Source organism: Bos indicus, chromosome 4, assembly GCF_029378745.1.
Source record: "Bos indicus isolate NIAB-ARS_2022 breed Sahiwal x Tharparkar chromosome 4, NIAB-ARS_B.indTharparkar_mat_pri_1.0, whole genome shotgun sequence".
Lineage (NCBI taxonomy): Eukaryota > Metazoa > Chordata > Mammalia > Artiodactyla > Bovidae > Bos > Bos indicus.
Window position 1 is genome coordinate 96839789 of NC_091763.1, and position 16760 is coordinate 96856548.

At 44.3% G+C, this 16760-nt stretch overlaps 1 protein-coding gene across 2 annotated transcripts in view; it reads right to left on the reverse strand.

The window, feature by feature from the left end:
* Nucleotides 1-227: 227 nt before the first annotated feature.
* Nucleotides 228-16760, reverse strand: part of CHCHD3 (coiled-coil-helix-coiled-coil-helix domain containing 3) — a 293253-nt gene continuing 276720 nt past the window's right edge. For both annotated transcript variants that reach the window (XM_070788178.1, XM_019959100.2), the window contains 2 exons: nucleotides 15508-15643; nucleotides 228-954 (listed from right to left, as the gene is read on the reverse strand). In XM_070788178.1, the coding sequence (XP_070644279.1) occupies nucleotides 931-954; nucleotides 15508-15643 (160 nt within the window). In that variant the 3' untranslated portion in view covers nucleotides 228-930. The remainder of the gene's footprint in view (nucleotides 955-15507; nucleotides 15644-16760) is intronic.

Here is a 16760-nt window from a genome sequence, read left to right on the forward strand (position 1 = left end):
AGGTTTGTGCAATTGGTAAGGATCTTACTGAATCCTACCTCCCCGGGAGGCAAATTATAACTTTGCCTGTCTGAGGTTCTACAAAATGTGTTGGAGCTTTTTAGAGGAAAGGTACCACACAAATGCAAATTAATAACATTATAAGTCAACTCAATTCCCATAAGGATAACCATTTAACCCGGCAAAAAAAGAAAAACAAAAAACACACAAAGCCCCAGACTATGACAGTCTTTGTCAGAAAATATATTTATTATTGATAGTGAGTGAAGTAAAGATGTCGGTTTTCATGATAGAGGAGAGGTTGCAGAAGCCAGGTTGCCTTTATGTTTATAAAAAAATGCCTTATTTCACTTGTAATCAGAAACATTATTCCAGTAAAAGAGGTACACTTTCTCTTTTTGTCTTCTTACATGATCACCATAATAAGTTAAAATAAAGTAGCTTTTAGATAGTCAAGGCAGAAAAGGAAAATGGAGAAGCCTGACATGCCACAGCGCAGCCAATTCCGCCAGCACTGCTGGCCGGAGATGGAGGAAATCTGGCCTTCTCTTCTCCCCACTCCAGTGACCTCAGCCCTTGATTCCAAGCCCTGGCTCTGTGGGAGCCCAGGTTCACCAAACGATGGAGCCTGGTTAGAAGAGGAAGTAGAATAGAAAGTACACAAGGTGGAGAGGGCTGCCTTTCTTTGTAATTATCATAAATGGGGTTTATTAACACCGTGGCATGTCCTTGACGGATGATCCCTGATCTAGGCCTTGGCTTTTCAAACTGCTCCTGATCAAACCGAGATATGCTTCTGCTGAATTTGCTCTCCGATGTTTCTCTCTAATGATCTTCTCTTTAAATGGGTTGCTTTCTCACTAGGAAAAAAGAAATGTTCCACCTCTGGAATTAATGTTGAAGGAATTGTCCTTCTTCTAAAAGTTGATTTTATCCTCCCTTCTCAAGCGTGCTCTGCAAGAGAAAGAAAACGTAAGATTTAGCATCAGAAGGAGGGGGCCAGAAATGGGCAGGAACTACTTGGTACTGTTGTGTTGCTTTTCAAAGACCCACCTCAAAAACATGTACAGCAAGGCATATGCTTCCTAGTCTCGAAATATGACTACCTCTAATGAACACCACTACGGAATCACGAATAATCTCCAAATAAGCCCTCCCCCACCATATCCAACTGAACCCTAAGGGTGAGCCCGGCCTGGCCTGTGAGTAAGGGTACGGGGGAGCGTGGCTGCTGTCTCACTACGCTGGACACCTGGGGATGTGTGGGGGCTTTCTGGTGGCATGGACTGGGAGAAAGCTATTGCAACGGGGCAAGGGGTGGGGTGAAGTGGGGCAGAGAGGGCATCTCTCAGTTAAGGTCAAGATCTGGTCCCTTAAACTTCTGCTCACTTGAGGCAGGGTGCAGCTGTTCATGAACTCACAATGCTGGCTGGAGCTACACACATCTAAGTATTCCCACATTTCAGAAACGGCCCCTACATTCTATTTAGTTATCTGTGTGGGTGGGTGTGAGGAACAGCACACAGGAAGAATTCTTTTTTCCCCAGCTTTATTGAGAATTAATTGACACGCATCACTGTATAGGTTTAAGGTATACAGCATTATGGTTTGATTTATATATATTCTGAAATGATTATCACTATAGGTTTAATGTCCATTATCTAATATAGATACAATAAAAATAAAAGACACAAATTATCCTTGTACTGAGAACTCTAAGATTCACTTCCTTAACAACTTTCCTATTTCATAATGCAGTGTTACTCATTTCTAGTACTTATTTATCTTATAACTGGAAGTTTGTGCCTCTGACCACCTTCCTCCAATACCTCCACCATGCCACATCCCCCCACACCTGCCACCTCTTGTAACCAGAAATCTTGTCTTTTTCTATAAGCTTGGTGTTTTGTTTTTTGCTATAGATATGACATATAAGTGAGATCATACAGACTTGTCTTTCTTTGTCAAATTTATTACCCTTAGCATAATGCCTTCAACATCCACCCACACGGCAGCAAACAGTAGGATTTCCTTGGGTTTTTTGATAGCTGAATAATATTCGACTGCACCACAACTTCTTTATCCATTATCTACTGATAGAAACAGGTTGTTTCCATGTTTTGACCATTATAAATAATCCCACTATGAACATGCAGATATATTTTTCAACTTCGTGGGTTTTTTTCCTTTGGATATATTCCCAGAAGCAGAATTGTTGGATGATATAACAGTTCTGTTTTTAATTTCTTAGAATCCTCCATACTGTTTTCCATAGTTACTACACCAATTTAATAATCCCACCAATAGTGCACAAGGGTTCCCTTTTCTCCACATTTATGCAGTGTTTGTTGTCTCCTGTTTCTTTGATGATGGCCATTCTAACAGGTATGAGGTAATATCTCATTGTAATTTTAATCTGCATTTCCCTGATGACTAGTGATATTGAATATCTTTTCATATATCTGTTGGCCATTCATATATCTTTGAAAAAATGTCTATTAAGATCCTTTGTCCATTTTTTAATTGGATCTTTTTCTTTGCTTCTGAGTTGCATGAATTCTTTATATACATAGGATATTAAACCCTAATCAGAAACATGGTTTGCAAATATTTCTTTCCCATTCTCTAGGTTGTTTTTTTCACTTTGTTGGCTTCTTTTGTTGTACACAAGCTTTTTAGTTTGATGGAGTCCCACTTGTATATTTTGTTGCTTGTACTTTAGGTACAATTTCCAAACACTAATTATCAACACTGATGTTATGGAGCTTTTTATCCTATGTTTTCTTTTGAGAGGTTCATGTTTTCTTTTACTTCAGTCTTTAATCAATTTTGAGTTAATATTTGTGAGTGGTATATGACAGGGGTCTAGTTTTTATTCCTTGACATATGAATATCCAATTTTCCCAGTACCATTTATTGAAGAGACTTTCTCCACTGAACATTCTTGGCTCCCTTGTCAAACATTATTTGACTGTATGTGCTTGGGTTTAACTCTGGGCTCTCAATTCTGTTTCACTGGTCTATGTGTCTATACCATAGATAGCACCATACTGTTTTAATTATTATAGCTCCAGAGTATAGTTTGAGATCAGGAGATATGACACCTCCTGCTTTGCTCTTCTTTCTCAGGATTCCTTTGGCTATTCATGGTCTACTGTGGTTCCAAAAATTTTTAGAAGTGTGTTTTTTTTCCCTCTCTTTCCCCCCCCTATTTTTATATTAAAAAATACCATTGGAATCTTGATATGGACTGCAAAAAAACTATAGATGACATTTGTTAGTATCGCCATTTTAGAAGCATTAATTCTTCCAATCAGTGAATACCTTTCCATTTATTTGTATCTTCTTTGATCCCTTTCATCAATGTCTTATAGCTTTCAGAGGAGAGATCTCTGATCTCCTTGGTTAAAAATATTCCTAAGCATTGTATTGTTTTTTAATGTTACTATGAAGTGAAGTGAAAGTTGCTCAGTCGTGTCTGACTCTGTGTGTCCCCAAGGACTATACAGTCCATGGAATTCTCCAGGGCAGAATATTGGAGTGGGTAGCCTTTCCCTTCTCCAGGGGATTTTCCCAACCCAGGGATTGAATTCAGGTCTCTTGTATTGCAGGCGGATTGTTTACCAGCTAACCCACAAGGGATAGATGGGATCAATTTATTTTTTAGAAAATTCACTGTTAGTGTATAGAAACACTACTGATTTTTGTATGTTAATTTTGTATTCTGCAACTTTATTGAATTTGTTGATCAATTCTAACAGTTTTCTTGGTTGGGTTTTTAAGATTTTCTACATACAAAATCCTAAACAAACACACAAAAGTTCTTAATGATCAGATTAAAACTCTAACTAGCTGGGCCTGGAGATAAACTGTCTCTATTTTTTAGGACACCAAGAACAGCAGGAGCCCAACTCAGGGAAGCTCCCGTGCTAGAAGCGGAAGGCGAAGAAACCCAGCGCGGGGGAAGGCCCATCGTACTGGAAACCGGGACAGTGAAAACCGAACTCAGCAGAAAGCTCACGCGGCCCAGTCTCAGATTCCAGAAGACCTCCGGTTAAGGTAAGAGGTCCTCGCTCCTATGGCTGGAGGGACCTTTACAATCTCTTGTTTCTTGTTTCCTTGAACCTCCCGCGAACAGGCGGGCGGCAGGGGCACACTGAGGGACTCTGGAGAGGCTACTCCTCAGCATGTCCCAAAGGCACTATCTGCTGAGCCCCAGTAGCTATTACACAAGCCGGTGCGGGTTCTTCTGTCCTTTCTCTTCTCTGTGCCAAGGATCAGACCAATGAAACTGCGAGCACTGGTCAGATATTTAACAAATTTTCCAGCCGGCTATGAAGGGGATTCCTTGGCACATTTTTCCCACTGCTTTTTCCTCCTGTCCTTCAGCTCTCTCCCGGGACTCAAGCCCGGCCAAAACTAATGAAACTCAGGCTCTGATGTCTCATTGCAAAACTTCATTGAGAGACAAAGCGATAAGAGATGGATTTGCTAGGATCCAGAGAGAAGCCACACTTCAGGATGTAAACCATTGCCGAGGGCAAGGGCTGGGGCCATGGAATTAGGCCTGGCTAGGTTTTGTGGAGAAGGCAACGGCACCCCACTCCAGTACTCTTGCCTGGAAAATCCCATGGACGGAGGAGCCTGGTAGGCTGCAGTCCATGGGGTCGCAAAGAGTCGGACACGACTGAGTGACGTCACTTCACTTCACAAGAAGACAAAACTCTTTAGTTTTGAAGAATCCTTTCTCCTTTAGTTTTGAAATTAATCAAGAGGAAGAGGCTGGGTCAGGCCCAATATTGCCTCTGATTTGTTCATGCCTTCTTCCTTCCATCCCTCACACTTCCAGCCACTTATTCACGTATCCAACTTCTTAACTGAGCTCCTACTAGGCACTCATTATACTGAGTTAGGTGATATGAGGAAAGAGGCATAATAGAGAGTAATAACTTGCTATTTTTAAAAATAATTTGCTAAATACGTTAACATTTTCTTTTCCTGAATAAATGATACATGTACACAGCGTAAGACTCAGGAACAAAGAGTACACAGGACAAAGTCACTTTCCCTTTCTCCTACTTCCCAGTTTTTTGTGTACTCTTCCAGAGAAGGTATTAGTTCAAAAGCAGAGCGGTGCTGCCTATTTCAGAAGAGGTAACTCTCTGCAGCTGGAGTGATCAAGCAAGGCGCCTCCGATGACCTTCCACTATGGACAGAATACACAGACAGAAGGACTGGAGGTGGGGGGATGAGGTGGGGAAGAACTGGGAAAGACTCAGAGGAGGGCACAAGCCCATTATGCATGGGATGAAGAATGAAGGAGAGACAGGCCTGGCTAGAGGAAAGGACGGACTCTCCGGACGCACCAAGGAAAAGAGTATAAAAAGGGCCCCCTGTGAATGTTAGGCTGGGATTCGTCCTTGTTGGCCACTGAAAAAACCTGGGAATCTAACAATTTTTTTTTTCTTGACAGGAAAATGTCATTTAGAAAGGTTACCCTGACATCCTTAACACAACGGCTTCAATGGAGAAGTGTGTGGAGGCAGGAAAACCAAGAGGAGGCAGATTAGAAATGAAGCCAGGCTGGGAGCAAGAAACAGTGATAAAAAGACAGCAGAAAGGGGAGAAAGCAGTGATGGAACCTCAGGCATGAGGGCTCCTCACTGACAGGGAGGAAGGCGGTGTGACCAAAAGACACAGGCAAGTCAGTGAGAGGAGTCATTTTGGGAATAAGAAAGATGACTCTAATTTTGGGTCTGAGACGATGATGAGACATCCCAGAAGGAAAGGTCCAGAGGGAAGTTGCAGGCTTGGGAAAGAGCTCAAAGGTCTTTACAGATAAAGATTTAAGGATAGAGATGAAGAAAGGAGGCTGAAATAAAGGGGATGAAAAGGAAGAGGAGGACAAATAAGCATCCTGGGTCATAGGAGCACAGGGGGAAGAGCGTACCCTAAAGGTTATCCTAAAGTGTCCATGATGGCAGGTTTCTAAGAAGCCTATGTCCACAGGGCACAAAAGATATAAAAGCAGACTAAGCAGTGTGTAGAGGACGCATATAGAAATGGTCAGAAAAACAATGATACAGTCAAAGAGGAAGTGAATCAGAAAAGCTAGACGCGTCTAGAGAAAACTGAAAAGACAAAGCAGATCAAGCGGAAGACTCCACTCGGCAGAGAATCGTCTTGCAGAATTAACACCAGAACGTGAGGCTTCTCTCAAACCCATCACTCAAGTATGAGCTCTCTATTTGTTTGAAAGCTTAAAAATCGAGCACTTACCATGTAAAAGTCAGACCAGGCAATGCCACAGTTATCATTTATCCTCACACCCTTGTGACTTGATCCATGAAAGTCTCTCCAACTATAGAGGCAGGAAGCTCTATAAACTCCACATACACAGACAACCTTGCCACAACATTAGTTGTTAATACAAAACGGAAGTCAGTGTAGAGAGATCTACACTGAGGTTATGCAAGGGCACTTAGATACTAAAGAAAATGATCACTTTGCAGGTTATAATCTGTTACCTGCCTGCTCAAAACAACATAGCTGTGCCTCATTCTACAATTCAGGTCTCACAGTGATAGCAACAGTCGTGTGACCATGTACCTCTTTTCCAATGTTACAAAATGATCCACAGTGACTACAGTATAACTGAAAGCAACTGCTAAAAGTATTGGCAAGAGTCTAGGGAACCTTTTTACTGTTCTCCTCCCTGTAACCCTGACCAAATACAGAAGGGTAATTTTTCAGCCCGGTCATGTAACGCTAAGAATGTCAGACACTCTTAAGAGAGACAAGCTGGGCCTTGGATGGTGTGAGGACCATGGGCCAGTCTACCAGGAAGGCACTAAAAGAACATTTTTGAACAAATATAAAACATGAAAGAAGTAACCAGTCACAAAATACTTTGCTATGTGTATTAAAAACTGCATCCTCAAAGAGTGCATGGCCGTTCACCTGACTCCCAGGCGACTCCCTGAAGACACAGGGGGCGAGGCTGTGTCTTCCAGGGCTGGTCTACACGTACACATGCTGTCAAACTGCACTCAGCTGCCACCAATGGGTGGTGGAGGCGGTACAAGACCACCTCATTTCTGTCAGAGACATTCACAGACATGATGTCAAGTTGAAATTTTTTTTCAGTGAACAAACTGGTAAAAACATTTCGTGTTTTTACTGTATCACAAGTATGCAATAAAAACCTGTCCCAATCCAGGAGCAAGGACCTGAGGCCTGACAGGGTCTGTATCAGTCAGCTTCCACGTATAGGTTTTTTAAGTTGCTGCTGTTGGGCTGAATTTCAACTCTGCATAAATTTAACGCTGCATAAATTAACATAGGAAATTCCCCAAAGAATGAGGGAAAAGATTTGCAAGTTATAAAAAACTGCTTCCTTCATTTAAGGAACTGCTAACACTTAATCTTAATGTGGAGAAAGAAATTCCTGGCATTTGCTCATCATTCACGTAGTGGGGCCTGCGGAAACGCCTTTATCAACAGCTGGGTAAATTACCCAAAGGAGAGACTGGTTCAGGCACCCAACACAGCTCTTTTCCTAAGTCTCTCTGATCCCGGCCACTGAGGAAGAAGCTGGCAAAGCACCGTGTCAGACAGGAGCAGGGCCCCTGGGGACAAGAGGACGCATGTCATTTCCATTGATTAAGATGATCTAAAGGTCTTCCTCAAATATTTTAGTTACATAGTGATCTCATCAACTGCTTTCTTGGAGGGGTGGGCCACCACTAGCAGCATGTGAGCAACTGGTCCTCTCCATATATGTAAGAGGAATTACGGTAACCCTGGGTTACTCACAACTATCCTGACAATAAAAGTACTGTTCCTGGTCTTTATGGAAAAAAAAAAAAAAAAAAAAGATACCAGACTTTCCTGGTGGCCCAGTGGTTAGGAATCCACCTGCCAATGCAGGGGGACACAGGTTCGATCCCTGGTCTGGGAAGATTCCACGTGCCGCTGGGCAAGTGGGCCTGTGCACCACTACAACTGAGCCCGAGCACCCTGGAGCCAGTGCTCCGCAACAAGAGAAGCCACTGCAATGAGAAGCCAGTTCAATGCACAGCAACAGAGACCCAGTGCAGCCAGGAAAAAAAAAAAAAATCACCACTCAGAGTGCTTGTCTCTGTGAGCTTACCCAGAATCTCACCAGGATTTCAAAAGACCTAGTAAAGCTGGGTTATGGAAGAAGGAAGGCTTACCAGGGAAAGGTTTACCTGGAAACAGAAACGTGTCCTGACAAACCTGAGTTTTCACTACAGAGGGACAGGAAAAGTGGGAAGCAGAAGAGAATGGAGCTCTGAGGAGGAACAGGGAGTGAGAGAGACAGGAGGAGAAGACTGTGAGAAGTAAGAGAAAGTAATCAATAAATTCAATTTATGAGAAGCACAAAGCATGCCTTGTCTGTGTGCCAAGTACTATTCCTGGCCACCTGAAAATCCGATTAGCTAACTTATTTTGTTTTCAGTATCTGTCTCTTCCCCCCAGCAAGTGCTGTTCTTTATTCTTCCTTCTTGGAGGAAATGCAGGTTAATTTTTTTATGCCTGGGTCTAGTTTCATCTCTTCTTATGACAAATGCTCTCTGTGTGATATTCACATTAAGTTACAAGTAATTAACTGTTTATACAACCTGCTGTAATAACAGACAAAACACTAACATACTGCACTTCTAACTCTTGAGGCATAAACACTAGAAAAGAAGTGCCTATTAAGAAAAATAAGAGTCTATTACCACAGTAATATTTCTTCTATTAAAACCAGATTTTTTTTTTTTTTTAAGAAAATGTCATAAAGCAACTATTACTCTCAAAAGGTGCTTTAGAAAAGGACTCCTGTGACAGAAGAGGCTGGAGTAGTAAATCTAAACTTTGGAATTTCATTTGCTTTGACATGACTCCAAATCTGAAGGGGTGTCCCATGGAAGGATGGGAATGCCCTCCTCAATGCCCATGCGTCCTCCTCAGGATAAGTGGCCCATTAGGTGATTAAGAAACCTCATTGTGAGTGAATGAAAGTCGCTCAGTCATATCCAATTCTTTGCGACCCCGTGGACTATACAATCCATGGAAGTCTCCAGGCCAGAATACTGGAGTGGGTAGCCTTTCCCTTCTCCAGGGGATCTTCCCAACCCAAGGATTGAACCCAGGTCCCCCACATTGCAGGCGGATTCTTTACCAGCTGAGCCAAAACGGAAGCCCAAGAATACTGGAGCGGGTAGCCTTTCCCTTCTCCAGAGGATCTTCCTGACCCAGGAATCGAAGCGGAGTCTCCTACATTGCAGGTGGATTCTTTACCAACTGAGCTATGAGGGAAGCCCCAAGACTAACGTCATTAGGTGGTGATGATAAACAAGCCTTCAGACACAATAAGAGCAGGCTCCCTTTTAAAGCCTTCTCAGGAGGTGAACCTTTCTGGTTTATCTTGGTGCTCCCTGAAGGTGGGCATGTGTGTGCATTGGAAGCAACAGCCTAAGGAGAGGGTCTCTGATGTGGGTCAGGGGAGGGGAGCGGGTACCTGGGAGCAGCAGAGCCAAGGAAGGGTCCAGTCACAAGTGTGAGCTGGCCAGGGGGCTGTTACCTCGCCTGGGTGCCCTTTCCTCCCTCCCGCCCAGGAAAACCGGATGTGGCTCCCCATTTGGCAGCACCTCTAGGTGCAATGGCTTCCCAGGTGGTAAAGAACCCGCCTGCCAACACAGGTGACATAATGAGACTTGGATTCCACCCCTGGATTGGGAAGATCCCCTGGAGGAGAACATGGCAATCCACTCCAGTATTCTTGCCTGAAGAATCCCATGGACAGAGGAGCCTGGTGGGCTACAGTCCATAGGGTCGCAGAGAGTCAGACACAAGTGAAGCAACTTAGCGCACAGGCACAGCTGCAGTGGGGCAAGAGGATGGGAGAAAGGCACTTCTTTTTCAGAGGCTCCTGACCTCTAAGACATCTGATTTATTGCTGAGGCTGAGAACGGAACTAGTCAGTCTGATGAGACTGCTGCAGGTGGCTCAGACCCAGGAGGCTGTGACTGGCAGCTCTGCCTCTCCTGAGAGTGGGGAGTCAGACTTGGCAAGATCTCTGAGGCTAAAGACCTCTCACGTGGTTCAGGCCAATGGGGCTCTAGAGCTATGGTTCTCAGACTCCATGGGCACATGAGGAATCTGTTGGGAGTTCAGATGTTCAGGTCCCACCTCTGATTCTTGGGGATGGACCAGGCACGTGCATTTTAAAGACATTCCCCCAGTGATTCTGATCATCCATGTCTGTGATCTGACATTACAGGGAACAGCGTACTGAGTCTGGCATTATCAAGTCATTCTGGTTTGGACTCTGTCCCATCTACAGACCTCTGAAACCCTTGGGGTGCTAATTTTTCCAAGTTAAGAGATGTGATTAGGTTATGTGATTTCTATGTCCTTTGAGCTCTAACAGCTTGAGTCTATGAAACCATTTGCATGTAATTTATAGCTCATCTTAAAACAACGATAAAACACAACTTGCTCTGAACACTAGGTTTTTCTTCCAAGAATTCTGATTTCTAAAGTGAAAGCTACTGATATGGTTTCAGGTGCTCTTCATACTCAAATAACAGGGATGTATGTCCTCGATCCCTGATCTAGTGTAAATCCAAGTACAAGGGGAGATAAATCCACTGTTCTCAAGAACACCGACACGTCGTGCCATGGCAAATTCCTCTACAGGCACTGATCTTGAGGTCTTCTATGTTGAGGACAACCACAGACTGGGGTGTTGCTTATATTTTCAAAACAAAGAATCAGGTACACTAGTCTTGGAACAGAGTCACTTCATATTAGGATCTGGCTTCATTTATCAGGTCAAATAACTTTCTGATCTCCTCAAAGAGGTCAGTGGAAGCACAAAGGCCTAAGTGAGGGCGGGGCTGACTCACTGATAAGATGTCCTCATTTCAGTCCTTCCTGTAGCTGAGCTGCTTGCCTGGTCACCGCCCCACTACCCACTTGTTGATTTAAATCTTGGCTCCAGTTCAGGAGTTCTGTCTAGCCTCCACCATCTGACTCCAGCCTCCTTGCTCACCTCTGGCCCATGGGCCTCTCCTGGGTCAGGCCTTTATTTCCAGTCTGGTCTTTCCTTGGCTCTCCTGAGCCGGCTTCCTGCTCTGTTTCCACAATCCCTTACCACCCACGGTCCATGGTGCATGGGGTGGAAGCCAGCCCAGGGCAGAGAAGCCTGGGGCCAGCTGAGGGATGTAGCCTGCTTTCTCCAATGCAGCTTACTAGTCGGGGGGCTCCATTCTGCCAGGCAGCGCTGAGAGCACCATTATTCACTCCACTGACTTTGGAGAAACTGTGAGACTCTTTTTGCCCCCTCCCAGTTCATTCTGCTACCCTGGCTTCCTCGGGGCTGCCAGGAGTACCTGCTTTAGCGAAGGACCAGTCAACACACGGACCAATCAGAAGCATGGCTCTCCTTCCAGAGGGGAAGCTCAAGGCTGACAGCAAAATCTAAGAAGTAAAGGCACGAATGCTGGAAGCCACCGAAGCAGAGACGCTGCTTGTGCCAAAGAGCCCGTGTCTCTCACTGCGAAGGTGCTCAGGAGCCTGGGCGCTCGTGCGCTCGGTCGCTTGCTCTCAGACACGGAATACATGAGAGCTACGAGGCCTTGGTGGACCCCTGAGCTCAAATCCTTAATTCAACAAAGGAGAAACTGAAGCCCAGGTCACTGTGACTAGAGTGGAGTGTTCCAGCAGTCCCCATAAACTTCCCGCTCCAGTGAGCACAGGATGTTCAAGAATCTAGCCAGCTTCTGTACCTTTCTGTCAATAGCAGCAGGGCTGGGAAAGAGCTGGAAAGCTTAGAATTGCTACCCGCTAAGCAGCTACATTCTGCAAATAAACTGAGGGGCAATGAAGGGGGTCCCAGGGAGCAGGGCAGTGCAGGCTGGGGAGCAGGCCCGTTCTACACACCTGCTGTGTAAGCGGGACTTGGGCACGTTTTGGCCCACTAGTGGGCCAGGACTACTGGCTTCCCGCTGCCCCTCCCTCCCATTCTCCTGTAAGGTACGTGAAAACAAGAGTGAATGTGAATCAGGCTTTGCCGGTAAGAACAGGTAATTCAATCTTGAAGAGTTTATAGAACGCTCTAAGGCTTAAAAAAAAACAAAAAGCTATGAGGCTAAGCAGATATGAGAAATGAAAGACACAGAAGTCTATCAATCAATGTCCTCCTATATTTTTAAATGCTGGATTTCATAAAGCTAGCCAGTAGCTTTTAGGTCTTAGCAGTAATAATTACAGCAATTTAATATCTCTTTACCATTATGAAGAAAACATAACTTAATATATTGGAAGTAATGGTCTAAAATGTCTCGTCTTGACCATGAGGAATTGTTTAAGACTAGCTGAAGAAAGACTGATGTGAATTAAGTGGATGAATAAGAAACAAAAAATAAGGCTAAGGAATATCCGGAAATTTTCTTATCAGTGAAATCTATTAGTCTGGAGAACAATGCCCCAAGGGAACCAGTGAAAGCCCAATCTTATGAGTCATTTAAAAGTGGAGTGGATTTGGCTATTGGAAGTATTCCAAGGGGAAAACACTTGTGCTGCGCAGGAAATGGACAACATGACCTAATGGGTTGCTGTTATGTTTAGTATCTTAGCATGTTCAACTTGTTCTTTGGATTTAACAAGGAAACGTAAGAAGAGGTGTTGACTGGTCAGGAACTGTAACCACAAATGAAGGGTCGGGACCAGGTATCCTGCCCAAAGTCTCCAACAACAGGCGCAGAACGGGGGTCACAAAGTCAGGCTAACTTCACACACACGGGAAAACGTGGTGTTGGTGGGAAAGTGAGCGCTCAGGAAACACTGGCCATTCTGGCATGGCCTTAAAACGGGACAGCGCTCAACTGCACCTTTGGCTTTCGTCGTCACAACCCCACCCCTCTATTTGTTACTTTCAGTCTCAAAGAGGACTTCATTCAGTCTTCAGGTTTTCCCCTTTCACTTCCTTCGTTATTGTCCTTCCCTCACCACCTTATTTCTGTGTTCCTGGATGTCTCTTCACACACCTAACTCAAAAGCCAAACACTATTTTTAAATGTGTTGTTTTATGGCAGGCTCTGTCTTGGTCTAGTTGTTAAATTTACCATCATGGCTTCCCTGGGTCTCAATTCTCTCAACTGTAAAATGGTGAAAATAAAACCATCTCTATTTACATCTCAAGTTGTCATAAAAAAACAAGTAAGAGAATGGATGTGAAATGACCTTGAAATCTAAATCTATAGACATACAGGGTGTTACCGGTACTTCCCATTTCAATGCCGCTCATCTTAGGTTTAAAAGGTTTTGTGGACATATCATTTTAATACTACCTAGTGTTATATACTCCAATTCTAATACTCGAATATAACAGCTGTGAAAACAACAGGCACCAGAAACACACTCACTGAAAATAGCATTATATTACACTGCAGAGGAGAGGGGTGGGGAGGACGGGAGGCCCCCTTGGGAATCACTAGTAGTGATTTGCTGCTTTTGGCCAATAAGTTGGTTTTGGCACAGTTGAGGCAAGAAAGGAAAAACTTTAGACTTCCTGAATATTCTACAGAAATGGAATCCTCACAACACTGTAAATGATATGACCTCACTTCACAAGGCTCAGGGCTACAGAGCCAGTAAAAAACAGGGCCTGGATACAAACCCAGATTTGCCCAGTTCAAACCCTCTGCTGTACCATGTGGTATATTTGATTTTGTCACAAGTTAATTTTGTTTTACTCTATGAATGTGGGCTACTGATCTCACCAGGTGGTGTGTACACAGTTCAACACAACCCAGACAATCAGGACGGAGTCAACACTCTGGACGCCATTGCAGGCACTGCTTCAGTGATGCTACAGATCACATCGTGGACATGGGCACCTGTGTTACAAGACGCCGGTGTCGAAATATACACTTTGCCCCGCCATTCTCTGCACTGACTACCACCATCACCTGGATACAGCACCTACATCAAGCTAGAAAAATCCATGAATCCAACTTACAGGTTCCATGTGCTTTAGTCAGTACTGATATAGATGGTTGGAGATTGTTAAGAGCATATCAGAAGCTATTTTTAATTAATAAAATGAACTTAACATTAGCAACATTGCTTCTACCAAAAACCTTGAAAGAAAGGAATTTCTGGCACACTATGGATAGTCAGACAAGCGCCACAGGAGCAGAACAGATAAAAGCCTCAAGCCACAAGATCTTTAATGACAACACAGGCTTTTAATAAATCTTGGTTCCAGTTTTTACACTGGTTTTGCTGTTATTTTCCAGCTATCCAGACAATACTGACCCTCCCATATTTCCAGCATGTTAGAAATTTATACTAACTGGCATTATCATAACTACAGCAAATGAGACTGCAGGAAGGCATGCTGTGCAACTCAAACACTAGATTTAGTTGGGTTACAAGGTCAACTCTAGGGAGTTTGTCAGCAGAAAGAACCACAGTTTCCAACAATTTTCATCTCTCAGAACCACCTATATCCAACTGTTAAATCAGTTAAATGATAGGCAATTATGTGACCTGCCAGAATTGTTAATTTGCTTCAGGGTTTATCATTGGCTTTCTAAAGTACATAAATTAGGGAGAACACACGTCCTGTGATCCTCCCATTATTCTGCTATGAAAGATCATACGAAGCATATGGCTATGGTACACAGAAGCAATGGGAACTGCTTCCTAAGCCCATCTCTGGCCTCTCTTTTCCTGCCAACTGAGTGGACTCTACCAACTGGCAGAAGACGGAGAGGTGCGTGCATTTGACGGAGGGGTTGTTTCAGTTTTATGTCTGCCTTTTGTTTTTTTAAACCAGGCTTTCGGCATGACTGCTGCTAAGTCGCTTCAGTCATGTCCGACTCTGTGCGACCCCACAGACGGCAGCCCACCAGGCTCCCCCGTCCCTGGGATTCTCCAGGCAAGAACACTGGAGTGGGTTGCCATTTCCTTCTCCAATGCAGCAAAGTGAAAAGTGAAAGTGAAGTCACTCAGTCGTGTTCGACTCTTAGCGACCCCATGGACTGCGGCCTCCCACCGGGCTCCTCCGTCCATGGATTTTCCAGGCAGGAGCACTGGAGTGGGCACCAGTGCCTTCTCCATCGGCGTGACTGCTACGTGTTTATGAGCTTGAAGCTGTTGGCCCCTTAATGTGTATCCTTCCTCTTTGCTGGCTTTGACTACTGGCCCAGAATATGGGGCAATGACCTTGATGACACAATTACAGTGTAGAGGACAAAAGTTCAGGGCAACTAGAAAAAGTATTATTTAAGTAAAGTCTTTTTTTTTCTGCAAGTGGAACACAAGGATACTATGGACTCTTCCTACCACCATCTGGATGAAAGCTTAATCAACTCTTGACCGCACAGAGCTTGTCACCCCCATTAACCTACCAAGGCCTTCCCAGTGCCCTGGATGGCAGTCCTTCTATTCCTCCGGCGCCCCCGGTAGCTTGCTTCGTGCACCCACCTGTTTGGCCTGATTGACGCAGCGCATGTACTGGCTGGCCAAAGCCGAGCAGCTGAGGGTCTGCTGCGTGTTCTGGCGGTAACACTGGAGAATCTGGGCCTGCAGATCAGCACAGACGGGGTGATACTCATACCGCCTGGAAACAAAAACAGGTACCACTGAGACAAATGGGCTTCAACCTGAATGAAGATCAAGGCTAAAAAATACGTAAAGCATCAATATACAAATGTTGCAAATGAAAAAATAATAATTAAAAAAAAACTTTAAGAGAAATAATTTTCTTTGACCTTTTAAGAAAGATATTCTACAAGATAAGTGACTACCATGAAATTCATTCTATTAACTGACACCCCCATGAGGCTCTCTGGACAGAGAAGCATTGCCACCCAATCCAAAACGTGACTGCATGAATGGAGTCAGTTACACTGCAGCCCAGCAGCTGGGTCGGCAACCTGGGAGCCTATGTTCTCTTCCGCTCCCACCTCCAGTGGGTCACAGAGCTGGAGATCCTGCAGTCCAGTCCTTTCTCCATACTCACTGTTCTTATATTAATTCTTAATCATTTATATCCTGGATTCAAGCCATGAATCTCTGGTCTTGTCTCTTAGCTTTCACCCTCCACTCCTACTCTCCCAAAAGGTTCTTTCTCACAGCCAAGTCTAGACAGCATCTGCATTCCAAATGAAATACATGGTCAACAGGCAGGTCGTTGGGATCAGGTTCCTGCCTACTTTTTCGCCTCAGGTCCCACCCTGTACAAGCTGCAGCCTGACCACATTCCTTCATGTCTTTGGTTCTTCAGGGTTTGGTTCTTCCACATCTCTTCACGTCTTTGCTCCATTGCTCTTGACTTTGGAAATGCTCTGCACCCAAGCCTCACCCTTTTCTATGTATCTGGAAAACACCTGGTTTAGTTGCTAAGTCGAGTCCGACTCTCACGATCCCATGGACTGTAGCCTGCCAGGCTCCTCTGTCCATGGGATTCTCTAGGGAAGAATACTGGAGTCGGTTGCCATTTCCTTCTCTAGGAAAACACCTACCCATCTTCTAACACTTGAGCTAAGTACTGAAGTGTAACCTCTATACGGCTTTCACTAGCTCTCTCCATCCACAGTAGAGTCCGTCATTCCCTTTATGATGACCTCTCGCCTGTATTAACTCTTTCACCGTGTACTGAACACTGATTGTACTACAGTCGACTGTGACTTACTAGCATGCAAATCCCAGGTAAGGACTGCATCTTATTTTCTCTG